The sequence below is a fragment of the Panthera tigris genome, chromosome A1, assembly GCF_018350195.1.
Source record: "Panthera tigris isolate Pti1 chromosome A1, P.tigris_Pti1_mat1.1, whole genome shotgun sequence".
Classification (NCBI taxonomy): domain Eukaryota; kingdom Metazoa; phylum Chordata; class Mammalia; order Carnivora; family Felidae; genus Panthera; species Panthera tigris.
In genome coordinates, this window is record NC_056660.1 from 114,330,935 (window position 1) to 114,347,317 (window position 16,383).

Here is a 16,383-nt window from a genome sequence, read left to right on the forward strand (position 1 = left end):
GGGACAATATGTACAATTACTAAGGTCAGATGCTCCAAGGATTTTGCTGAAACCATTCCTATGTGTGGCCTCTGGAAATAACTATGTTTTTCCTATTACTTACATGTCTTTCTGTACTTCAGGGTCATCATATCGCCGGCCAATGAGACGCTTGGTGGCATAGAATGTGTTGTTTGGGTTGGTGACAGCCTGTCGCTTGGCTGGCATGCCAACAAGTCGCTCACCATCTGCTGTAAAGGCCACAACTGAAGGGGTGGTTCTGGCACCTTCAGCATTCTCTAGCACCTAAAACTCCCAAAGTAAGACAAAGAATGAGGTTCTAGTCACCACTTTTTTTTAATCAATCATTTAAAGACACAAAACTGCTGCCAAATCACAAAACAAACGTTCAAGTACAGCACTAATAACCATGCTTTTCTGCTCTGTGAATGCTGATATAGCAAGTACCTACTACTGGAGACAGATGTAGATGTTTAAAGTATTTTTAGTCCTTCACTTTGAAACAAGTTACAACTAAAAACAAAAAAATGGAAAGATAATATAAATCACACCTTTCATACTAAGATATTGAAACCAGATCATCCTTCTTTCCATATGGGGGAATTAAATCTACTTCTAAATTTTTTTGTGCTGGTTACAAGTTTCATGCATAGGTAAAAGAAACTGCCAAGAAACCATTCAGAAATCCCAACTCTAAATCTTGAGAAGAGCCCAGTGGGAATAAACTGTTTTGTGAACTAAGGAGGTCCTTCAGGGGAACAACCTCTACCATAGCAAGAGCTTCTAAGATGCAGCCTATGTGTTATGTGGAGCTTCACTTGCTTCTAGACTCTTCCTGTACCTCTAACCATGGTTCAACTGACTTACAGAAATGTAGGACTCTGATTACAGAAATAATCAACAACGCAAGTCATACCAATTGGTGCTAATAGTAACTTAATAGTCTTTATACTAGGACACATTTAAATCCTAATAAGTCAAATCCATTCACTTTACAGCACATTGCAATTAAGCATAAAAGTTCACCTCAAAACAATCTTAAGAACTTAAATGCAGCTTTTAAAATACCCCTTATCTAAGCCACAGGGCCGAGAAAGCCAGATAGACTACTGACTACTAATATACGATCCAGAACTTCCAATAGTGCTCACCTTTGCTTGTTTACCTTCCATAACTGCCACACAAGAGTTGGTAGTGCCCAAATCAATACCAACAACTGCTCCCTTGATTGCTTCTGATCTGCAACACATATAAAATAATGCTATGGTTATTTTTACCATAATAGTGGTTTCCAGAATGGTTGCAAAAATAAATAATACTTGATATTGTGGGAATAATGGCATACTACAGAATCGTTCCAATTTTAGTGTATGTACTGCCGAAGCAAGCACGGCACACTACAGAATCTATAAATTAAAGCAGAAACATCACTTTTTTCTCAGTGTAAGAGTTAGTCACAAATTTAGAGACCATCACTGTAGGGTTTAACATTTATTATCTCTTACAGAAAATAAAGTTAGACTTACGCATAGTCCCGCCTTGAAACAATTCTAAAAGCCTCATGACTAAGGCCATTCCAGCCATCCTAAAAAAAAAAAAAAAAAAAAATCAACCAACATTAAAACCAGAGCCTGTTCCCATTATTCTTCTGAAGAATACAAAGTTTCATTCTGGTAACGGTATATGTAAAACAAGATCTTACGTATAAGAGATCTTACGTATAAGAGATACTGTGCCACTTAAACACCAAACAAATTTAATCAAGTATGAAATTTCTAAAGGACCCAGGAGAAAAAAGTACACATAAAATTGTCTTGAATTACATTGTAACAGGGTCCCTCAACCTTGGCCCTATGGATTTCTGAACCAAATCTGTTGTGGGGCACTGTTCTGTTTACTGTAGAACTTTTAGCAGCGTCCTGTGTCTCTCCTGCTAGAAGCCAGGAGGTTCCCCAAGGTGTAACAAATTATCTCCAGATATTACCAAATATACCCTCAGGAGGCAAAACTGTTCCTGGTTGAGAATCACCAGTACAAAACACTATTCAGATATTTCTTAATTTCACTGTCAGCAGCAGTGTACAGGTACCAAAGCCCCACGTAGGTATGTATTGTAGCTCCAGATTTAAATCATTCAGAAACATTTCCAGAGTTTGCCAAGCAAATGATTTAAGGGGACTAGGACTGGCAATCTTGGACAGTCAGTTTAGAGAAAAAAATTCAGAAGTTGCCTCCAACCAGGATCAAATCTAATCTCAGGATACTTCCAAGTCTTCTTTTTAACCCCATGCTGAGTGCAGAGACACAGTTCCCGCTCTCCAAAGATATGTTTGGATAATGAGCAACCACTCCATTGTTGGTACGTGGAAATAACAAATAGTACAACCAACCGTACGCCAAAGACTCTTAGAGAACTACATACAAATGTTCCTAAGCAAGAAAATCTGCACCTAACTTCTGATTTACTGAAATGGCTTTTCATCCTCCTTTTCATGATTACGGGGTCCTTGCACACGCTGTATTTTAGAGGAGGCGAACACTCGTCCTTCGACTTGTATATGTAAGTAATGGCTAAAATATCGGTTCCCTCCCAACTAAAATTGCGTCCCTCGCCCCCAAGGCCAAACCCGTCCAATCAGCAAGTGAACGGGCCGTCAGGACCACTACCCGTTACTTCCTAGAATAAAACTATTCTCTCGCAAGAGGTGTGACTCAGCAGAGCCCGAGACATGGAAGGAGAAAACCCTGAGTTAGGCCCTGAATCCGTAACAGAGATTACTCAAGGCCAGTTACCTTCTCCCCATCCTGATCTCTGCTGCACAATTCTGTCCCCGAACGGCTAGGCCTGCCGTAGCAGGTCAAGGCCGTGAGCCCCCCCGGAGGAGGCCCAGCAGTCCCTCACCTTGTGGCGGGCGGCTGTGGGGCCCCGGGAGACCGCGGCGCCGACGAGACGAGCTGCTGCGGCCCGGCTGGCACTTATCATGGCGGCTAGATGGTGGAAGTACGAAGCAGCAAATGCGCTCGGACGGCCGGAGCAGCGCGGCGCAGTAGTGGTAGCGCTTCTGGAAACCTCCAACCACGTGGGGTGGGGGGGTGGGGGCTAGTTGCTGACGCCTGGAGGACCACTCTTCCGCTTAAGCGTCGCCCGGGTTGCCTGACCAGAGAGTATGGGACCCCTACTCCCTGAGTTAGAGCACATGGCTAATACGCATCGCAGCATGATGGCTGGAAAAAGTATGACCTTTCGTTCCGGCTGCAGCAGGTCTGGGCTCAGTAAGTGGCGAGAGGGCTAGGAGAGGTTTAAAGGCAGCACTTTGGGCAGCCCCGGTCCTCGAAAACAGGAAAGACTCAAGGTCACACGGATAAATTGCGAACCGATTACAGAGGCCTTGCGTCAGCTGCGTGAGAGGAGGAGCCTGCTGCGCCTGCGCAGCTAGCATCCTGGCGCACGCCTAAGGCGCATGTGCGCAAGGCGTGGTGGAAACCGAGGTACTACAGCACTCATTGGATGCTTCAGCGCACGTGAGTTCGGCTCAGCTTGTATCCCGGGGCGAGCGCGGGCGCGTGCAGCATCCGCTAGGGTGGTCGTTTCCCGCACTCCAATTTTTTGAGTAACGGCGCCATCTTATCCTGGGCGTTTGTTCATTGAAAATCTGTGGCTCAGAGCAGATTTGTTGGTCTGCTCCGTCTGTTGTTCGTCTTTTGGTTACCTGTTGGCCGTCATTTGAACTACACCTGGATGTGCAGATCTCAAATTCATGCCGTTTACCACGGGGATCTCTGGTTTTGAGCTACTAACGCAGCCTTTCGTTCAGAGAATTGGGTTGAATTGAGCTAATTATCGTTCAGACCCTCAAAATAAAAAAATACTTGACCTTAGGTTCTTTGCCTGCGCCCCCGTCCCGCCCTCCCCTCGCCGCCTCTGCTGTGCTAGGCCTCACTGAAGCTCCTCAATCCCGTCTCAAACCTGCTGGTTTCCAGGAACAGAAACTGTGGGCTCTGTAACGAGATGTCAGTGGCCACTGCACCGTGATCAGTTTCAGTTTTGCAAAGAGGTAGGAGTCTCTGATGAAACAAACAGGTACTGGAGTGCCTACCATGTGTCAAGCACTGTTTTAAGTGGTGGAAATATAGTGAAAGCAAAACGTGAATTCACTAATGAGTTGACAGTGGCCTTGATTTTGAAGATGAAGCAACTTGGCTTTTAAGTCCTATTTCGAAGGAGGTGCTTTCCTCTTAGGCTATCACAGTTGTGTGAGGAATTGTGAAGGAAATGTTGGGGGAAGTTTGGGAGAGAAAGAACATAACTAAAGAGTGTACATTGTAAGGAGGATGGAAGTGGGAGTGAGAAACAGAAAAGGCAAACATAACATTGGTCATAACAGATGAAACATTGTAATAAAAGTTACACTCTTATCTAAGTCTTAACTATTATTTTTTAATTGTTACTAGTCTGCTTAATACCCTCATTTCTTCGGTTTTTTTAATTCCCTGAGAGGTAGACTTTTGACCCCTGTTGGTAGGGATTTGTATTCTAAAACAATATACTGATGGAAAAGAATGTAGATGATGTGGAAAATGCTGGGGTTTGGAGCCAACGCCCAAGAGAGAGTTATTGAGATGTTTTCGGTGCATAAAGGTTTTATCAAAGCACAGGGACAGGACTCGTGGGCAGAAAGAGCTGCACTGGTGTTGTGAAGGGTGACTGATGATATGCTTGGGAGTTGGGGAAAGCAAAGACCAGGGAAGTTTCCAAAAGGATTTTTGTGTGCTAAAGATTCACAGGATCCTGGAGGCCCAGCTATCGTCAAGCTAAGATTGCTTTTCTCTCTAGTAAAGCATTAACATTAAGACAGTTGGGATTTCCTGGAGGAATGTCATATTCTGCCTGTTGCAAATATTTGCCGGTGAGCTGTGGGTTAGAAGGAAACTTAATTTTATCTACATTTCTTTCTGGTTTTGTTCCCCACATCAGTAGAGGGGAAGGAGGAATGGTATTAAACATTGAAACAAAGTAGTAATTGATAATTTTGCATCTTTGTGTTGTGTACGTTGGGGAGGGAAGAGTTCAAGTGCAATAATTGGAGTAACTATAGTCTCCTCTTTTCCTTCTTTTATCAACTGGTTCTCTTAAGAGTTTGTTGTTGTTATTGTTGTTGTTGTTATTGTTGTTGCATTTTTCTAAAGTCCACAAAGTATTAATCAAAAGAATCCTGGAATCAAATGGTGTTATCTTTAGAGTGTCTGAGACAATGTTACTGTGGATGATAGAGGTTCCTGGTGGTTTCCCCAAGAGCCTGGCAAATATTTTCCATGACCACAAGGGGGATGTGGTAAGCTCTAGATACTCAAAGCTAGACCCTGAGAATGGGGCTGTATTGTATTTGCCAGTGTGAAGGACAGGTTTTTGGACTGCTTGGAAATTAACATGGCCTATAGTCTGAAGGCTTGAAGAAATGAGCCTGAGTCTAAAAAGAAATAGGATGCAAATGAATAAGAATGGACAGTTAGATCCACAGCCAGGTGATATAATTCTTCACCATACAGCACAGTACTGTATTTCATTTCTCTGCTGTCATCTCAGTGTCACACAGGAAAGTGAAAGGAGCCAGTACACGAGTTGCATGTGGGTAAATGTTTCCCAGACAGAACAGGCAGCTGTCCCAATACCTGTGCATACTATATTTTAAATTATATTCTAATTAGTATGATTAAGGGTTTTTTTTTTTTTTTGGCATATTTGAAGATTGAAAACTAGTTTCAATTGTTAAGTATTTAACTCCCAGCAGTTAATAGGAATTGTTATTAGATAGTAATCACTAATACTTGTTAACTGTTTACTTAAATGCCACATATTGTCCTAAGTGCTTTATATACATTGTCTAATGAAGGCTTACCACAGTTGTTTTAAGTAGAATACTATCACTATTCCCATTTTGCATGTGGAAACTAGGGTTTAGAATGGTTGATGTGTTATATGGCTCACATAACAACTGACTGGTAAAGTCAGAATTTGAAGCTAGATTATCTGACTCCAGAACCTTTGTTGCTTCCCACTAGGCCCTGCTGCCGAAATGGGCCTCATCTTTTACCTCCACATACATGCAGAAGTTCAATTTTATAATATCAGCCTAATCCAGTATTAACAACAGTTATTTTAGTCAGTGGAATAGAAGAGTTCGAAATATTTTTTAAAAATTTTGTGTAGTTAAGATTGCAGAACAAACTGTAAAGTATAATCTATAATAGAACTCATAGAATCAAGTTTATATTTTTAAAGCAAAATGTCTTTAACTTGGTGACTCAGATGATGTTTTATTCACTTTTCCCAAAGACGAATATCCTGCTGTGGCACCTTCCATCTTCATGAAATAAAAATGTGGCATACTTTTGTCACTTTTGTTCTCCTTGTCACTTTTGTCAGTTTTGGAATTTTTTTTTCACTTTTGTTCTCCTTGGAATTTTTCATGTACCTGTAGCAGGTCTCAGGAGCCAGTTTGCACTTCTCCATGCTGGCATTAGCTACACTATATTGGAGCATATTACATGGTGTCACTCCATTCAAGTTTGATTCAACAGAACTTGCCCCAGTGAAGCGTAGGAAGTATTATGTCAGGTGATGTCTCTGTGCCCAGAGGTGACAATTACTAGGTTTCATTTTATATTGAAAGCCTGGGTAACCCACCAACCTGCCCTCCTTCCAAAAAGAGAAAAGAAAAATAGAGGATGACCCTGAAAGAAGAGTAAGCCAGCAATAAATGAAAATAAAGTGTCACTCTGTTTAGATAGGACATTTGCATTCCATTGATACTGCAGTCTCATTGCACAGGATAAAAATCAGCCTCACTCTGGATTTTCATTCAGGTTTGGAAAACAATTGGCTCTTGGATAGGTCCAGAACCAATGTTTTGAAGCACCTATTTGGGGAGGGAAGAGGGTCACCAAAAGCAGAGATTTGCTTTTCATGAAGAGCCATTTAATAGTTAATTTTTAAAGGTAAAGAAGGCCTTTCTGAATTTTCTAGCTTAAAGGGCTTTAATTTTAATTAATCTTCATTAGCATGGTATAGTGAAAGGACCCTTGAGCTAGAAGTTGAATCTGAACTTGGGTTGTAGAAACACGGAAAGGAACTTAAGATCTCTTTTAAAGTCTAACCTTTCATTTAATAGATGAGGAAGATAAAGAACAACTGTGTTGCCCAAGGTCACACAGACAGTGTTAGCTTCTGCTCCATAGCCTCTCTTTTTACTTGGTATGGTTTTTAGAAATCACCCACATGATTTCAAATTAAATGTTCAATCAGTACAGAACCTTTTTCAAAATCTTACAGACAACTCTGGCTTGTATATTCTTTGTCTTATCTTGTCCTCATTCCTGAAAGTACTGAGTTAGGGAGATTATGTCCACTATTTTTTCAGTTTCCCTGGATTACAGGCTCTCTATGTGAGGGGCTATTGGTTTCTAAGTTTCCCTACTGCTGCTCCCCAGCCATCAGGAGAGGATGTGCCCAGGTTTCCTTAGGTGATGAAGATTTAATTGAAGGCTAGTTGGGGAAATACACGCATTGTTTAGTATCCATAAAGCTAGAGTTTTGGAAGAACAGGAGGGTGACTACTCTTCCTTAGGCCACAGGAGGACCTGGCCTATAGCAACCAGTTATTGGACCTCCCTCAGAAATGGGCTTTTGGGGGACGTCTGGGTGGCTAAGTCGGTTGAGCATCTGACTCTTGATGTTAGCTCAGGTCATGATCTCACAGTTGTGGGATCGAGCTCCATGTGGGGCTCTGCATTGACAGCCTGGAGCCTGCTTGGGATTCTCTCTCTCTCTCTCTCTCTCTCTCTCTGCCCCTCCCAGCTCGTGCTCATGCACACGCAAGCTCCCTCTCTCTCTCTCTCTTTCTCTCTCTCTCTCCAAAATAAATATTTAACAAAAACCCACTCTTAAAAAAGAAAGAAAGAAAGAAAGAAAGAAAGAAAGAAAGAAAGAAAGAAAGAGAAAGAAAGAAATGGGCTTCTGACATTCCCATTTGTACTGATTCGGCCCTTTTTGTGGCTCAGCTTCTTCATGCCTGCTTCTCTAATTCTTCTATTGTTCTAGTTCCCAAACATCAGTAGGAAGCTCTAAGCATCCCACTCCTAGAGATTCTAGTCCTGTAGGTCTGAGGTGGGTCAAGTAATCTGTGTGTTTAAGTTCCACAGGGAATTCTGATGGGGGTGGGGTGGGGCTTAAGGACCCACATCTTACTTAGAAATACCCCCAAGCACCATAGTGTCCTCTGGTCTCCAAACTTTTTTGTTACACATTCCTATTAGAAAAATATTTGAGCACACACCTCAATTATGTGTATATTTATGTATTTATAAACTATACACTTACATATATCTAGTACTATTATTAAACATATTTCAAATTCAAAATAGAAGTAGAAAAGAAAAAAAATGTAAATATATTTGAATATTTTCTTCCTGTACCCCAGTGTATTCCTGGGGCTGCTTGCACCATCCTGGCTACCTTCCTACGTGGCTTGAACTAGTCATCCACAGGGAGTTCTGTTATTGTGTAAAGGCACAGAAAAGTGCCAAATTGTCTCAAGGGTCACTGGGTCAGTTTGTAGACCTTTGGTTTAGGTGCCAATTCCTTGTTTTTTTTAACTAGCAATTGAGGGTAGGGTGGGGGTGGTGACTATGTATGTGACATGATGTGAAGCAAGCTGGTTTGCCTGGGAAGAGCCCTGTGACCCATTCTTTAGGGGAAAGGGGAATCTGTGAGCATGATAGTTGCTGGGGGGTTCATGAACACCTGTCTTCCACCATAGAATAACAAACTGCTACTGAGCGTGGCAAAGTACAAAGGCAACTCTACAGAGGCTGCGATTCAGACCACCATGTATGTGTGTTCTCCCCAGCTTTGTGTGGCTTCCAAGAAGGAAGTTTGGTCTGCCTTGGGCTGTTGTATATGTATATGTTGTGTACATGTGTATGGTGCTTGCCCACTTCTCTCTCATTCCATTTAGAGCATGACTCCCTGGCTTGAGCTTGGGAGGTAGTTCTCAGGATTACAGGCAGTCAACAGAATGCCAGGACCCAGAGCCCTGGAGAACAGCACCTGTGTTTGAGTGGTCAAATCTATAGGTAGCTTAATGAGAAGTAGTAAATGAGTCTCTGAACTCAAATGAAGTTCTTCCCTGTACACGTACTCTGCTCTTGGATATACTCCCAGTGGCCAAAGAGGCTTTACCTTAATTAATGCATTTGTGGTTCTTTGATACTGTTCTCTTACCCTAGGACATAATTTTGTTTTTGTTTTTTTAACTTTTTAAAAAATATTTATTTATTTTGAGAGAGAAAAAAAGAGTGTGAGCGAGGGAGGGGCAGAGAGAGAGAGAGAGAGAGAGAGAGAGAGAGAGAGAGAGAATCCCAAGCAAGCTCCACACCATCAGCACAGAGCCCGATGCCGGACTTGATTCCACAAACAGCAAGATCATGACCTGGGCCAAAATCAAGAGTCAGATGCTCAACTGACTGAGCCACCCAGGTGCTCCAGTTTTTGTTCTTTTGGTTTTTTTCCTAAAGTTTATTTATGTAGTTGGGCGGGCAGGAGGGGGGGGTTGGGTGGAGAGACAGAGACAGAGAGAAAGAAAGAGAATCCCAAGCAAGCTCTTTGCTGCCATTGCAGAGCCCCCGACATGGGGCTTAATCTCAGGAACTGTGAGATCATGACCTGATCCGAAGGAAATCAAGAGTCAGATGCTTAACCAACTGAGCCACCCAGGTGATCCAGGGCACCATTTTGTGTGAAGAGCATCATTTAACTGAGTTAGAGTAACTGCATTTCAATGAGCAGATAAGGTGTTATTAAGAACTGGACACATTTCAGTGCATCCAGTACACTGAAATACCAGACACATTTCAAAAATCAAGTGACTTAATAATTAGTTATTAAAGTTGGAAATGGGTTCCTCACATTCCTTTGTCCAAGTAATTTTCTTACCCTTCCTTGGAGACTTTTTACATTTTCAGCTTTCTTCCATTGCCTCAGGTATTTGAGTGCTGGTCTTCTATACTGTCGAAGGCCAGGAAGGGTAGAACACTGTTTAGAGAGTTCTGCAGAGGAGAGACAGAGGGCATACTTCTTGCATTCAGGGACGTTAACAACCATGTGTATATCTCTATAGGTATATTCATAGGCATATTTGAAAATACTTTATTACGAATTTCATTGTTTTTCTCTTCATTTTATACTATTGAAAATCTCTAGGCTGGAAACATCCTTTTTTCCATCCCTTTGCCTTTTCCCTGTCATCATGTGTGCTTACCATTTTCATATTCTGCTTTTTGTGTTTATCTTGTCTAAAGAGATCTGCTTCTCAACCTGGTCCCATGTACTTGTCTTTTTTTTTTTTTTTTTACATTTATTTATTTTTGATAGAGACAGAGACAGAGCACAAGTGGGGGAGGGGCAGAGAGAGAAGGAGACACAGAATCTGAAGCAGGCTCCAGGGTTCGAGCTGTCAGCACGGAGCTTGATGCGGGGCTCGAACTCACAAACTGCGAGATCATGACCTAAGCCAAAGTCAGACACTTAACTGACTGAGCCACCGAGGTGCCCCTATACTTGTCATTTTTGATGACTGTCTATATAATCTTATTCTTTCTTGAGATTCACAGAATCCTCTGTGCTCCCACTTTTTAGCAGGATATGGGGAGAGATTTGCTGCATTTCTAAAATATCTTTGAAAACAAGCTGTATTTCATAACCAACGCCAACATTTACTCTTCCTCATGTTGAAGGTACATACAGGAAGCCACTGGGCACACCAACGTGTTGAATTCTCTTCTCTGAAGTCCATGTCTGTGGTTCTGGCTGGACTACTTGATGAGAAATCTCAGCAAGAGATCTCACACACCAAACTGGGGGAAATTAAGCTGACAAACTGCTTGATATTTCCAAAGAGTCATTTAAGTTCTGTCTATTACTGCAGTGCTCAAAATGGAGACATAGTTCAGTGCTGTGATTAAAGTGACTTTCACTGTTAGCCTCTTTGTTCTTGTAAGATATAGTGGTGAGCTATGGCCAGTTTATCATGTGGGAGTGTAATGGTTAGCTAAAGCTATTTTTCTCCAAAGGGCCAGTTTTTTGTTTTTGTTTTTGGTTTTTTTTTAGTTTTTCTTCAAAACTTCAGCTTTAGCAAGGAGGAGCCATAAATTCTGTGACATAGCTGCCTCCTTATCTGTCTTGGGAGTTATAGACTGCACACATAAGACAATTCATGTACCTCTGCATAATGAGGTAAGTTTTATAAATCATAAATCTTCACTTAACATGCAGCTGGTGTTGGATGCCAGGTTTAGAAAAACTGATGTAGTTGCCAAGTTCATGAATGTCATAAATCATTCATGCGAAGGTGGCCCAGAATCATGCTGTCCTCTGAGGGAGAGCAATTTCAAGGTGGTTGTTAAACACAAAAATGTGAGTCTCGATGATTGGTTTTCAAAATCAAATGCACTTTTTATTTGAAGGGTAAAACCAGATTTTTTTTCTTTTTTTAGTTGAAGTCACTTTTTTAAGATCCCCCCGTCACTCTCAAACAATGTGTCAATAATAATATCTTTTCTCCCCTGATTCCTGAATTCTATCAGAAATACATTGCAAAATATATAACCTGTACATTTGCAATTCAGATCTTTAATGTGCTGAAAATGAGCTTCAGATGTTTCAATAAATCTTCAGACACATTATTAGGAAAAAAACTCTCTCAAGTTTTGAGGGGTGTTTTCTTCTTGTGCCATATTTCAAATGAAGCTACCATGGATTGCAGGCAAGCATAGCCCTCTTTGACACTGTCTTTATCGTGAAGGACAAAGGTGGGGAAGGAGTAGTGCCTAAAGGGAAGTGGCCTAAAAGTGACCCTCAAGACAGAAAGCTTGAAGCTGTGCAGTATGATGGGCCCCTCTAAGTTCCCAGGCTTTATCCAGACTCCTGGAATATGGATATTAAGATAAAGTGTTTGTAAAAGTTGCTCGTGTGGTAGATGAAGAAGGCTATGAGGTTAGAGATTAATGAGGAAGGAAAACATGCTAGTAATTTTGGTGACATGTCCTCAGAGAGACAAATGAAGTTTGGTCTCAGGCTGTTAGGTTCTCTAAGGGTAGTTAAGTGTCCATATCCCTTTGTGTAGTATCCAGCATAGGGCCATATACCAGATGACACATGACTTTGTATATCTCAGAAGTCCTTTTGGGGTGAATATGTTAATAGCTGCTCCTCCTGTGTCCATCATGTGGGTAGCCTACCCTTGGTTAAAGATTGTAGGATCCATTTCTAGGTAGAACATCTTTTTCACTGAATGCGATTGAATTTTGTTCTTTGTTATGATAATCCCACTTAGCTCTGTGAGTCCCAACTCACAGGCTTAGAATATAGGTCCTAACCTACTAGTGAATTTGCAAAATCACTTATGTGATCTTTATAACTTCATTAGTCTTGTGAAAATACTGGGGGGCTCATTCTTCCAAGTTCTTTTCATCCCTTCTCACCGGTCCCCACTGCAAGCTCCTGATTTCTTTATTCCTCCATGCCTTGTGTGTACTACCCAGAGTGCTCTTCTTTTCCTTACCAAAATGTTGAGCTCCTACTCCTCCTGTAAAACCCACTTAAATCTCAGCTTCTCTGTAAAGCCCTCTCTGGCTTCCTGAAGCGTAGGTTGTCACTTGATCCTGCTAGATTTACCCAGCTCTGCTGTGACACACACAAGGGACAGCATGTCCATCCTTCCACTAGATTGTGAGCATCTCAAGGATGAGAACAGAGTAATGTTAATCTAGGTATTACTGGTGCTCTCCATGTCTGATACAAAGTGGAAACTCAGTGACTAAATCTCATATTTTTTTTATTACCCGAGCACTAACATACAGCCTTGGGAGAACACAAAGCTTTTTTAAGTTACATTTCATCATAATTTATGGATGCTAGGACTAACTCATAAAGCATTTACTTGAGTCCCCTATAGGAATGCCTAAGGGTAGAGAGTGACAGAGGCAAGGAGAAACTTCCTGCATTCTCAACATGCCGTGGGATTTTCTGTAGATTCTGGGCAGATCAAGTCCTGTTCTTTATTCCTGCATAATACATCTAGGACTTTTATGTCTTTTGTCTTTTCTTCGCAGTCATTCTAATCTAGGTGTCATCCCTTCACACTTGAACTGCAACGTTTATAGCAGGTATGACTCTCAGTTTATAAATTCCTGTGTGGGGGAAGTATCACATTTATTTATAATCTTAAATAAAGATACACTCCAGTTTTATGCTTCTATCCCACCTTAATGGTGGGAAATTTAACCTCACCTATTTCTCATCTTCAGGTTTGAATTGTGGTTCCAGGATCTTATATTTTGCCATCAGACTAGAGAGGGTTCTGAGTTGCTGGTTATTCCTGACACATCTGTTGTCCCATCATTTGGACCTTCCCTTCAGGTCCAGGGAATGAGTGTCTGCTCTTCATCATTGACTCAGAGGATTCTTGTAAGGCTGTGAATCCTGCTGTCTAGAGTCCTGTCTCCCAGTTGCTTCATGTGGCCCATCTTCTCAAGGGTCATGTTCCCTGCTCAGGTGCTTCCAGGGAGCAAGACTTAGGGTCTTAGGTCCCTTCCAGGTCCTACAAACTCATCTTCATCTGCAACCCAGGAGAATCTTTTTCTAATCTGCTTGGAGCACTTCCCTGCATCATGCTGCTCTGAGGCCAGTTTCTTCAAGCTCTTGCTTCTATCTTACTCTTTTACAGGAATCTTAATGGTTTTATAAATCCCAAACCCATATCACTGCAACCAAAACTTTCATCTCTTTTTCTTTAATTTCAGTGGGAGGTTAAGGGAAATGTCTGTCATCCAGTTCTTTTAGCAATAGAAGAAAAACTAAAAGTTATCAAATTCTGCCATATGCTGATCTGAAACTGGCTTCCTTGCCTTTTTTCCCCCTCTTCTCCATTCAAATTATTTTGCACATTCCAATCACCAGAGTTGTTCTAAAACTTCTGCCCCAAAACTCTAGTGGTGTCTCATTATCTCCAGAATAAAAGCAAAGCTCCAACCACTTTATTCTACCATTAGGGCTTCTCATGATTTTCTTCACCTTTCAAATCTGACTTCCCATTACTACTCTGTCAGAAACCCCTGGTCTAACCCTGTCCCTCTATCCCCGTGCCTCCCATCCCTCCTTCAACACACACATGCTTTCCCACCTCCTCACCACACCTGACTTTGATGTCAGACCCAGATCAAGTGCCAGCTCCTTCAGAGAGCTTGGGGATTATCAAGTGATCTAGTTCCATAGTGATTCTACAGCCATCTAGTTTTCCATAAAGCCTCGTTTTTTCCTTCTATATCCATTTGGTACTTGAGGTTATGGTTCATCTTCTGGTGCATGTTTAGGCCTTCCTCATCTAGATTTATGAGCCTCTTAAGTATAGAGACCTCTACTTTCCTGTATCCTGAGCCACCATGAAGCTCTTCATAGTGTAGAGTGCTTACTAAATGCTGATTAGTGACGATGATGGCAAGGACATGGGACCCTTACTGAGCATACCAAACCCTGCCATATAGTGAGAAGCAGGAAAAGGAAGGGAAATGGTGGGTGTGGGGGGAGCAGGCTTCACTACTACCATGGAAACATGAATGTTTAATTGCTTTGTACCATGAAGGAGTAGCCTCCATGTCCTGCCTCTAGCACAAGAAACATGCACCCTAGCAGTGATGAACAAATTCCAGTATTAGAGTGAACAGGCCAGAACTCCTCTGGGTGATGGGCACACTGGTTTTTCTCTCCTTTGGCATTACTATAGGCTGCCTTGCCTGGCCCTCCACAATAGGGTTCTCTGTTGTGAGTGCAAACTAGCCAAACTCTCTTGAACAAACCAATCTCCCTGACACCTGCTCAGAGTAATTCTCCGCCCACCAAGCTGTGGTTAATAAACATGAATGGCTGCCATCCCCTTCACTTTGGCTAATGCTGTCAGGGTGTTTTCACACAGATAGGCCGATGAACCTGGCAGCTCCAACTCCTACTCTGGGGACAGAGAAATGAAGCCAAGAACCCTTCTGCCTCAGCCTTTGGGGCTCCATGGGTATTTCACTTGCTCCCTGACACCAGTCTCCTGTGATCCCATGTAGGCCCTTTCTGGCCTCCATTCATGTTGATCCAGAGGTAGGGAATGGGCAGACAGGATTCCAGCAGCATCTGGGTGGTTGGACTAGATAACCTTTAAAGTTCCTTCCAGTCCTTTGAATCTTATATCCTATAATTTTCACCTGCTTTGTTCTGAATCAACACTGAAAATCCCCAGCTTCCTGCTGATCTCTTCAGTCTTCTTACTTGGCCCCTTTCCCGCTGCTTCATAGAAAGACCCAGTCTAGCCACACAGGCCTTCTTTCAGTTCCTTGAATGTGTAGCTTCTGCCTTCCCATTTGCCCTTTCTTCTCCTAGGTCCCTCTTCTCCCCACCAGCCATCTGTCTAACCCTACTCAGCTTCCAGGACCCATTTGAAATGTCACTGGTGTAGGCAAGCTTCTCAAACTCCCACTAGATTAGGTTCCTAATGCTCAGGCCCGTCCCATGTATTATCTTACACAGCACCTCATACACTTTTATTCATTCATTAACCTACTTTTTAGTAAATAGTTGTTTAGTGTTTATTTTCTCTGGCATTTTGAAAGCTCCATGTCTGTGCAGGGAATGTGTCTTTTCTGTTCAAAATTGTATTGCCAGAACCTAGCTCAATGTCTAACATCTAGTAGCTGTTCAGTAAAACATTTGTTGACTGGCGGATTCTGCTTCCCATCTCAATCATGCATTACCCCTGCTGTTCATGTATTTGTTTTCTGTTATTTATACATATTTATACATTTATGCATGTGTGTTTAATGTTAGCTGTCTTAAGTTTTACTTCCCTGGAGGGCAGAGAATTCATGTATACAATTTTTGTATGTGGGTGTATGTGTATGTATCTCATCCACTGTGGACTCTAGGGGAAAATTGAGAAGATAAATGTTGTCATGGAAGAGGGTGTGAAGCTGTCATCATATCTTCTGACCTTTGTGTTATCCCTGAGGATGGGCAGGATGTGGGGCAGGACTGTGACAACACAGGAAATTTTAGGACACTGTTAAAAGTAGTTTCCCTCAGGGGTGCCTGGCTGGCTCAGTCGGTAGAGCATGTGACTCTTGATCTCAGAGTCATGAGTTCAAGCCCCACTTTGGGTGTAGAGCTTACTTAAAAAAAAGAAGAAGAAGTAGAAGTAGTCTCCCTCAAAACTGTGGTACATACTGTGGAGTGACAGAAAGGAATAGGGGATGCTTGGGAAATTAAGAAGAAATGGAGAAGTAGGCAGA

General features: G+C 42.1%; 1 protein-coding gene across 3 annotated transcripts in view; it reads right to left on the bottom strand.

Annotated features, from left to right (window-relative positions):
• The window catches only part of HSPA9 (heat shock protein family A (Hsp70) member 9), a 42,497-nt gene that overhangs the window by 13,235 nt on the left and 12,879 nt on the right, over window positions 1-16,383 (bottom strand). For 2 of the 3 annotated variants that reach the window (XM_042984833.1, XM_042984830.1), the window contains exons 4-7: window positions 9,992-10,104; window positions 1,527-1,585; window positions 1,152-1,239; window positions 104-285 (exon numbers count right to left, since the gene is read on the bottom strand). In XM_042984833.1, the coding sequence (XP_042840767.1) occupies window positions 104-285; window positions 1,152-1,239; window positions 1,527-1,585; window positions 9,992-10,104 (442 nt within the window). Of the gene's footprint in view, window positions 1-103; window positions 286-1,151; window positions 1,240-1,526; window positions 1,586-2,902; window positions 3,105-9,991; window positions 10,105-16,383 lie in introns of those variants that run through there. The other variant, XM_042984839.1, reaches the window with a different exon arrangement.